At 38.7% G+C, this 10,922-nt stretch overlaps 1 protein-coding gene across 3 annotated transcripts in view; it reads right to left on the reverse strand.

Moving 5' to 3' along the window:
• bckdhb (branched chain keto acid dehydrogenase E1 subunit beta) overlaps nucleotides 1-10,922 on the reverse strand; it is a 284,897-nt gene that overhangs the window by 160,981 nt on the left and 112,994 nt on the right. For all 3 annotated transcript variants that reach the window (XM_043686955.1, XM_043686954.1, XM_043686956.1), the window contains one exon: nucleotides 7,320-7,430. In XM_043686955.1, the coding sequence (XP_043542890.1) occupies nucleotides 7,320-7,430 (111 nt within the window). The remainder of the gene's footprint in view (nucleotides 1-7,319; nucleotides 7,431-10,922) is intronic.

Consider the following 10,922-nt stretch of genomic DNA (forward strand, 5'->3'; position numbering starts at 1 on the left):
GAGGGGTGACCTTCTCGAGGTTTACAAAATTATGAGGGGCAAGGATAGGATAAACAGACAAAGTCTTTTCCCTGGGATCAGGGAGTCCAGAACTAGAGGGCATAGGTTTAGGGTGAGAGGGGAAAGATATAAAAGAGACCTAAGGGGCAACTTTTTCACGCAGAGGGTGGTACATGTATAGAATGAGCTGCCAGAGGTTGTGGTGGAGGCTCGTACAATTGCAACATTTAAGAGGTATCTGGATCGGTATATGAATAGGAAGGGTTTGGAGGGATATGGGCCAGGTGCTGGCAGGTGGGACTAGATTGGGTTGTGATATCTGGTCGGCAAGGACGGGTTGGACCGAAGGGTCTGTTTCCATGCTGTACATCTCTATGACTCTATGTATGGTTTTATTCTTTTTTCCAACATGGATAATCACAGGTGACTGTTCCATCCTAATACGTGGTCATCTGATTGACAGGTTTCAGTCATTTGACAACATACTAATTTCGGTTCAGAATAAGTATTCCTTATTGATGCTTTAATGAGCTAAACGCAGCCCAATGATTGTAGCCATCTTAAATCAATTCTTTTCCTTCTTTTAAAACCATTTTAGTCCATAAAAAGTCCATGGTATAAAAGTCAAATAATGAAAGTGAAAAATGGAGAGTCCATTTTTATCACTATTGAAAAAAGTTCTAACTCCCAGAATTACTATGAATTAAATATTGAGTCTAGATAAGGTTATGGCCAAACAATCCACAGAATACCTCAAGTAATATGTTTTTAAGACAGCTCCCACAAGTTTCTTAATTAACTGTCTGAGCATTAATGACACGGCAGGCCATCAAATACCATTAAAAATTGATAAACAGTTCAAATTTTTTAATTTTGATGATCTGGCCCTGAAACTCCCACTAAAGCAACTCCATTGTGGACCACCTCAGCCATTGCTTATATTTTGACATTTCATCCTCATTTCTTGGGAAATACTCCCCTGAATTCGAGAAACTGCACTCCACATTCTCAGCTTTACTGAACTATTAATTGTACATGGACTTCTCTCAAGCAACACCATGTCCCCCAAGCACTTTCGCAGCATTTCTGAGCCCAAACTCCAATGACTATCTGCACCAACTGTCTCCTAGGATTTCTCTGAATCCTAACTAAAATACCAGTGGTTTTCTCAGTAACAAACCTTAACAGCAACACTTTTCTGCATGAAGCTAGTTTCTGGTGCTCCCTCTCATACTGTCTCACCCTTCAACCACTAATAACCCTGAACTGTTCTTTACTTCTCACCGAACTATATGGACTAGCCAACCAAAAACCTCTCAACAATCCTAACCTTGCTCCTAGATGGCACTAAACATAACTAATATTTTGGAACAGTCATGAGATTTTTTTTAACATTCATCAGGGAAAATGGACCAACAGAACTCTTCTGATTTCCCAATTGTGCCATGGGACCTTTCAAATCCACCTGAACAGACACAAAAGTTTACCAAAGAATACTGACCGTTAGGAATAAAATAATCAAACTATAACTAAAACATTATTTCGTTCAAGCCTGACTTCAAACCATCACATTGCTGAACTTGGATGAACTTTGCAGAATGCTTTGCGATATCCAGCGTATTCTGAATGAAGCACTAGGATCCAACATTTTGGAATAGTTTGGCTATGGCCACAGGTAATTCTGCTGCATAAATCGTCAGTATTATTACTGGAATGTTGCCAGGGCCTATAGCTTTTGCAGCATCCCTTCAGCCATTTCCTGGTATATCTTTTGAAGTGAGTCAAAATGGCGAAAGACTGGCATCCAATACTGGGGAACTGAGGAGGAGGCTAAGATGGATCATCCAGCTGACATTCCTGGCTGATAACTGCAAATGCTTTAGCTTTGTCTTTTGCAGTGGAAAGATGGCCTCTCCATTTGTCCCATGTCAGTCTTTGAACCACATATTTATCTCTCAAATCAGATTTTTTTATGCTAATTTAGGTGTGGGTCAGATAATAATGCAGACATGACCACCTTTGAGGATCCAATTCTTAATTTGACACCTATCTCCTCATAATGACTATTCAGAACCTCATTTGCTGCCTTGCCTTTATCACATACAACCACCACATTCCTTTGTACACCTTCTCCTACCTCTCACCCCCAACAAATCCTTAATCGATTTCCTATGCCATGGTCAATTAACCCTCCATCCTTCAACTCTCTCTCTTATCCAGAAATCTGAAAGGAACTCAAACCTGTTGAACAATTGAATGGCTAAGACTCCTGCACTCTCAGTCCCCTTACCTATTCATTTATGCATTCACTCTCTATCTCTGAACACTGACCAATCAGACAATCGAAGCCGAGGGGAAGCAACCACCTTCTGGTGCAAAGAAACCAGGTTATTTTCACACCTCCTTAATGTGTCGCAGTGTCTATAGTTCAGATCCCATCTCAAACTCTTAGAGGATGCTGCTCAAACTTCAAATTTTTGCTTAAGATGTGTTTTCTCTGGACCAAACCATGAACCATGAACTCTCAGGTGCTGCAACTGTCGGAGATTACTTGCCCTGCCATCCTTTACTGTCTTACAAGGAGGATTTGAATATATGCTGTGTGGTAAACATCAACATTGTGTCATATAGCTGCACAGCATGGAAACACTCTTTGGTCCAACTCATCCATGCCAACTGGATACCCTAAATATATGTGATCCCATTTGGCCCATAACCATCTAACCCGTTCCTATTCATGTCCCCATGCAGGTGCCTTTTAAATGTTGCAATTGTACCAGCCTCCACCACTTCCTCTGGCAGCTCATTCCATAAACAGATTACCATCTGCATGAAAACGTTGCCCTTTAGGTCCCTTTTAAATCTTCCCCCTCTCACCTTAAAACTATGCCCTCTAGTTTTGGACTCCCAAAATCCAGGAGAAAGATCTTAGCCATTCACCCTATCCATGCCCCTCATAATTTTATAACCTCTATAAAATCACCTCACAGCTTCCGACACTCAAGGGGAAAAAAGCCCCAGCCTAATCATCCGCTCCCTATAGCTCAAACCCTCCAACCCTGGCAACATCTCTGTTAATCTTTTCTGAAATCTTTCAAGTTTCACATCCTTTCTATAGCAGGGAGACCAGAATTGCATGCAGTATTCCAATAGTGGCCTAACAAATCTCCTGTACAGCCGCATCATGACCTCTCAACGTCTATACTCAATGCACTGACCAATAAAGCGAGCATATCAAATGCCTTCTTCACTATCCTGTCTACCTGCAACTCTATTTTCAAGGAACTATGAACCTGCACTCCAAGGTCTCTTTCTTCAGTAACACTCACCAGGATCTCATCATTAAGTGCATAAGTCCTGCCCTGATTTGCCTTTCCAAAATGCAGCACCTCATATTTGTCTAAGTTAAACTCCATCTGCCACTCCTCCCTCCATTGTTCCCAGCTGATCAAGACCCCGTGGTTATGATGAACAGGATTTAGATTCAGGCTATAATTCTATGATAATATCAAATAAAGATACATTAAAAACAAAACGGTGCAATAAAGATCAGAAACAAAAATACCAAGTAGATTGCCAGAATTTACTTAATAAGCGGAAAGGGAAAAATTAAACTAAAAGAATGAGAAAAAAAAGAGAAAATAAAATATGTAATTAAGAGAAGAAAGTTTAATTGTAACACATCCAAAAAAACAATATGTTGTTTGTGGAGCAGTAGACTTTAGAGTTAAGGCAGAATAAAAATAAATTAATCTAAAAGAATTAAATAGATCCGTGCATAGTGTCTGGCAAGCCAAATGGTGTTAAAATTGAGAGAGACAAACTATATTGCTCATCATGAGAGATGGTGAACAACAATGTAGCAAAGAAAAAGAATAATTAATTATATAGCAGTAATTTGTTCTAACTTAGCCTTACATGACAAACTAAAATCTTTGAATGAGATTAGATCATGACTGGGATTAAGCAAACTGTAAACTTTTGCAGCACCACAGCACATAAGTAGCTTTATAAAACTGACATCTCATTTTCAGGTATGCCTGGTGACGCTCCTGGTCTTGTCACTGAACCAGGGTTAATCCTCTCGGTTAGCGGTAATGGTAAAGCAGAGATATGAGTCAAGATTTGAATGGTGCTGGAAAAGCACAGTCGGTTAGGCAAAATCCAAGGAGCAGGAAAATCGACATTCGGGCAGGAGCCCTTCAAAAGGAATGCTGATTTTCCTGCTCCTCGGATACTGCCTGACTTGCTGTGCTTTTCCAGCATCACTCTAATCTTGACTCTGATCTCCAGCATTTGCAGTCCTCACTTTTGCCCTGCAGCAGAGATATGCTGAGCCATAAAGTCAGTTTGTGGCTGAATAAAATTCTGTTTTTTTTTGATAACTCACAACACTTCTTCATTGCCCATTTCTGAGTTTGGAGAAATGCTCAAAATCTATCCAAATCAGTACGGTGGTAATGACTCAGAATATAATAGAAGATAATCTCAATGGGAAGGTGATGCTTCATATCACAAAGACATTGCAGTCATGCCTATAAATACTTCAATGGACAAGCCCATCTGCTACAAATTGATTAGTGAGGACGAGGTAAAGTATAATTTTCCCTCTTGTTGATTCCCTCAGCAGTTGACTTAGGCTTGATTCATCAGGGAAAATGACTTAAGGCATTGATGATTTAGCAAAAGGGAAAATGGGCAAGTGTGCTAAACGAGTTACAACTGTACAAAATTTGAAGCTTTTACAAAGAATTTGTGACAGATTTGAATTTGTAATTCAGTCATATAGAGAAAGTTCATACAAAGCAAAACAAGCCAGATGTACTTCAATACAAATTACCATCAATAACTGCAACATTGACCCTGGAATGAAACAGGGGTTCTAAAAGGACCCAAATATACCTCTTGTCTAGGAATTAATAGAACTTAAGTGAAATGGAACAAGCAAACTTAGAAAGGACTACTCATGCAATGATCATGTAAAAGTCACATAACAGATTGCTAAAATTGGTTCTTGCAACCAGCAAAGAGGATTTTTGGCATTTATAACCAGGTTCTGCTTCTCCAACTGATCCTTTGGTTGCTTGCTTCATTTAGAAATTTGTTATGATGCCTCTTTATTAGTCAGTTTTGTATGATATTCAAAATACCATCAGAATTCCTAAGAACCTTAACCAAACTACATGCAGAACAGACCCAGACAGATTTAGGTACTTGAATCAAGCCTTCAAAATGCCAACACTGTGGCCCATGATGTCTCAGTGGTACAATGCTAACACAAAGCGATGTCATCAACATGACTGTAAATCATACCTTTGGTCTCTTAGGATCTAAAGATTTGCCTCTCTGGGGTTAAAAATTACAGGCAAAGTATTGTGCTTTAAAATGAAGGCAGAACTGACAAGTCCTACTGATTACAATAAACTATATGATGCAAGAGTGAAATCCTTTTCTCCTGATGTGAACGATAAAATCACTCAAGAGTATACATAGTTATATGGCTATAATCAAATATACTTTGGCCTCAAATCCTCTTTATAAACTACATGTCTGATCATCTTGCTGTCAATTGTCCTTAGGGAAGTGGATGAAATGGCTTCACTTTTTTCTTAAATAATACGTCAGTGACTTCTTTTATATACCAGGGATACAATGTTCCATTCCCTTGAACGAAGTGGGTAGTGGTGAGAAACATGGGAAGATGTAGTATAAATGAAAAACTCAGAAGTTCAGTATTGTGAAAAAAAGACCTTCTGAATTGCTTCTTGTGGCTTAAACATTAAATGTCAGAATGCTGCTAATGATTGGCAATTACCTTATTTGACACATTTGCATTCATTACTAGCCCACCTCACTTCTATATAGCTTCTAATTCTCTTGTCCCCAGGGAAACTAAAAACACCAATTCCCGACATGAAAGTCTGAGTGGTTACCTGATGGCAGCAGTTTGCCATTTGTTTCTCTGGGCATTTATCAACTCTGTCTTTATCACCACATCCCTGCATACCATGAGCACTGTCCTGCTCCACCTTTCATCCACAAAACTCGGCACCAGCAAACTACCAGTCTCACCACATCATCATCATTATCATCATCATCAAGGGGCTTTCAGACACATCACTTCAACCCTTCCACGAGTTTACTTTGAACTTCAAGAACACTTCCAACTTGCAAGCTAATAGCAGGTGGCTTATGCAGGAGAACGCATCATCTCATGTGCTGGATGCATCACAGGGCACTTAGCTCACTTTACATTTACTTGGAGGCCACCAGCCTTTGTGGCTTTTCAGTACAGAGGGAGAGATAGACAGGTAGTCACAGTTAGAGCACTAAACAGTAAAAGATATAGACATGTTGTTATACGACACTGTGTTCTGTGATTGTCACAGCTACAGCATGTGACAGTAGCTTCAGTGGTGAACACATTGCTTCAACCAAATGGTCATGACTGAAATTCAAAGGGATCCAGTCCTTAGTAAAGTATGATCAATCAGGGGATACTGCCACATTCATTCAAGGGTAATCCAAATGTTTCCCTAGTTACAGAAACTTCTGAATAATTCTGATGAATAAAATTAGAAACATTTCACACATGCAATGATAGCTGTAATTGCTGTCAAACCAAAGTAAACAGATTATTTGCAAAGCATAAAACATATACACTTGTAGGTACAAATGGACACATGTCAAATTTTATCATCATCCTTTTGTTTCTTCCTGCGTTGCTGATTTTAAAATAAATATTCCACTTTAAACAGTAAGTACAAATATCTGGACAACAGGATAAGAAAATCTGCTGGCTAAAAGATTAGATTAGATTAGATTAGATTAGATTAGATTAGATTAGATTAGACTTTGGACTGTGGGAGGAAACCGGAGCACCCGGAGGAAACCCACGCAGACACGGGGAGAATGTGCAAACTCCACACAGTCAGTCGCCTGAGGCGGGAATTGAACCCGGGTCTCTAGCGCTGTGAGGCAGCAGTGCTAACCACTGTGCCACCGTGCCGCCCACAAAGTTAAATACAAGGATTTTTACAATGCTCCCTGCTGAGCAAGGACGTATAGATACCGTTATGGATACAGGATATTATGGAAAATTGGAAGAAATACTGTCTGTTTATGCTCTTCATTAAAATGTGAATAGATAAAATATATTGAGAAACACATTAGCCTAGTTTGTAGTTAAAACAGCAGCAAAGCCTGGGAAGCAGTACAGTCTAGGATCTGGCTACCATCTTAAAATCCTCACAAACTTATTTTGAAAAGTTTCTGTTGCAATAATCAATGATCTGAAAGTATAGGCCACCAAGCCCTACCTTACAAACAGTCTCAGCATCCCAGGGTAGAATTGTTCTTAAGTCAATTACTTCACATGACACTCCCAGCTTCTCCTGAGCCATGCTGGCCACCTCTCTCATCACATGAACCTACAAACAGAAACAGTCAGTTTAGAATTACCGTAAACAAATTTATTTCCTGTTGTAGTTTGAACGTTTGTCAGTTATACAGGCCATAAGGAAAAATTTAAAGCAACAAACTTAATTTTCTTCACTCTCTTATTTTTGATATTTTTAATTGTTTTCTTTTCAAGAAGCCAATTGTGGGATTTAGATGCCTTTTCTCATCCAGCTGAAGCCGTAACTTTTTAAGTCAGAAACTTACCACCATTTAAATAATAGAAAAAAATACTGACAAAACTATTCACTTTAAAATTCAAATATTGCTTTGGACACTAGGATTGTAAATCCTACAAATGTTACTGAATTCGCTTGCTCTTATTAGGAAAGAGGTGAGAATGAGGTTCTTATGAGGATAAAATCTTCAGGTCAAGAGCAGGAGACCTCAATCTCCTGTACAAGAATTCCATCAAATGCAGAAAAGTTGACAGATTTACACTTGACTGAACATGCCAAGAAGATCCATTTTGTGAATTACATTTTTCTAGTATGAATACATCTCCATAGAATTAAGCCCTACTTAAAGGACATGATAAATTAAAACCTAAATTGAAGTTTAAAGTACCCAATTCAAACTAATGCCATGTTTGCTGCAGCTGAACTTTAAAATACCAAATTACAGGTATGAAGTGCTTCTCTCTTTTTTCCTAGCAACGTAAATCATGGAGGACAATGCCAGCTGTGCCAATGAGGTACTTTCAGTTTCTATATTTATCTCAATATGTAACTATTTTGATTGAGATTCATAACTTATTGCCATTTGCTTTTTTACTGAAACCATTGCAGTATTGTTCTATGAACTCCGATCCAACAAAAAATGAACTAATGTCTTTCAAATTCATTGTACTTTTGACCCTGGATACAAATTAAGATAGAATGACTGGGTTTATATCCCTTATGTCAAAACATTGTTTCAGCATATTGAGCCACCAAGGTCTTTATTTTTAAGTTAAAGAAAGTTACATTAATTATTAATCTTCTTCACAGACCAGATAATTGCATTTTTAACTACAATACCTCTCAAATTAGTGACTTTTCTTCATCTCTGCCCCACCTCTCCTCCAAATACTAATCAACATGGTTATCATTGTATAATAAGAATCCACAAATACCTTTGTGGTCAGCATCCCCACTTGCACTATTGACCATATTATAAGGAACACCAGTCTGTAACTGCACATGATCTCTGACCTGCAGACACAACATACACTACTTACACATCCCACAGAAATAGCTGAAAGGCTGTTGCCACAACTTGATTTTTTTCCACAACTGTGCATGCTGCACCTACTTCTGTAATCATATCCAGTTATTTCCTGAGCAACTATCAGCCATCCAATACTGCCATACTTCTCACCATTGCAAGTTGCTCCTTTATTCAACTTTTCACTCTTAAAGTCTATCCCCTGTCATCACTGCTTTGCTACCTCCTTCCCTGCCTTCAAAATCCACTTTCTGAGCTTCCATTCAAACTGATTATCCGCTTCCTTCAAACTCCTGCTAGGTAATCAGTGACCATACACTGTTCACTGCCCTATAAAATGGTTTGATGTCTCATGGTATGGAATAAGGACCAAAGAAATGTTATTAACTGTTGTTCTATTAACAAGCCTTTTGCAATTTCTTTTAACTTATTCAAAAAATACAAAGAACCAAAAGTATGTTACAGTCATCATTCATTTATTCCTACTTCAAAGCATTTGAAAAGATGAAAATTAATTTTGTAGCTATATTACAAAGTGCAAATGATATTTAAGACTTAACATATTGTGTGTGTGTGTGAGACTTTTGTTGATGAAACATTTTTAACATATTTTCAGGATGGAAATGAGGCGAACAGATACTCAGTAATTAGACAGCAACCCATGAATTTGCATGTAATGCTAGTCTTGAAACCATATGAGCCACAATAATTAAAAGCAAAGATCAGAAAGTGTACTCAAAGGAACATTGAAGGGTTAGCAATTACTATAAAGTAGCTGATGGTCTAAACACACTTAACGAATAAGGTTATCACTTAAAATCAGAACTCACTTTTTTTAACTGCTAATCATCCACATGTAAGTTCTAACACATTTTTATTCACTTGCTAGATGTGTCAGCTGTAGCTATCACTCATCCCCCAACTGCAAACAGTTTGTGGATTAAACATTGCAAGGAATGCAAGGAATTAAACAGAACAAGCAACCAAAACTTGCTCATTAATAGCAAGCACGGTATTTCTCAATAGACATTACTTCCAGTATTTCAGAGGGTTTATGAGGAAAGCAGGAAAACTTTTAATTGTCATATACCACTCCAATGTTATTTGAAGAAATGTTATTTGAAGAAATACATCTAACTCTAAGGTCAGGTTCTGCTCTCAAATTTTGTAAAACACTGGTCTCAGTAACTCCTAAGGACATTCTAAACCACAGTACCCATTTGAATGCAAAGAGTTCAAACTGACTTTCAGATTTCTTCTAAAGTTCTTCTGACGCATCTTAACCATACTTGTTGATGTAATAGCTTCCAGCAGCATCACAATGGCTGCCCTATCAACAACTCCATTTCAAGGAGGATTGCCTGCTTTTCCTGTCACTGCTCCAGCTGAAAGAAGTTGCCATCTGAAAATGTCAGAGCTGTTCTCTGACTCCTGACCTCTGATCTACTATTCCAAAACACAAGGCTTGATTTCAATTCAGTAAGGGGTTGATTCCACAGCAATGAAGATTATCAGTCACATGGTTCAAATCTCATCTCAAGAAAGATAAAACAATGAATGCACTGTGCTTTCTGATAGGGGACTCGGCTTTACTTAAATGAACTAATGCTTTATATTTGTCCTATGAAGTTTGAGGGACCATTTAACAAAACTTAGGAGAATGAGATGTGACCTCATTGACACATTCATGGTGCTTGACAGGGTAGAAGCAGAGAGGCTGTTTCCCCTTGTAAGAGAGTCTACGATCGGGGACATAATCTCAAAATAAGGAGTTGCATGTTTAAGGCAGGGATGAGAAAGAACTTCTCCTCTCAGAGGGCTGTGAATCTGTGGAATTCTTTATTGCAATGGGCTGTTCAGGCTGGGTGATTAGTAAGGAAATTAAGAGCTACATAGAAAAAGGCAGAAAAGTGGAGGTGACAATTATCAGATCGGCCATGATCCCACTGAACAGTGAAGAACTATGATGGGTTGAATGACCAACCTCTGACATCTTGTGGTCTTATAGTACAACATAAAACAGAGCCACTCCAAGCAGCAAGGTGCTACCTTTTCAAGCTGCTTGTGCCATTTTAGAGTCATAGAGTCATAGAGATGTACAGCTCTTCGGTCCAACCTGTCCATGCTGACCAGATATCCCATCCCAATCTAGTCCTACCTGCCAGCACACGGCCCATATCCCTTCAAACCCTTTCTATTCATATACCCATCCAAATGCCTCTAAAATGTTGCAATAGTACCAGCCTCCACCACATCCT

The sequence above is a fragment of the Chiloscyllium plagiosum genome, chromosome 3 (genome assembly GCF_004010195.1).
Source record: "Chiloscyllium plagiosum isolate BGI_BamShark_2017 chromosome 3, ASM401019v2, whole genome shotgun sequence".
In the NCBI taxonomy this organism is placed as follows: Eukaryota; Metazoa; Chordata; class Chondrichthyes; order Orectolobiformes; family Hemiscylliidae; genus Chiloscyllium; species Chiloscyllium plagiosum.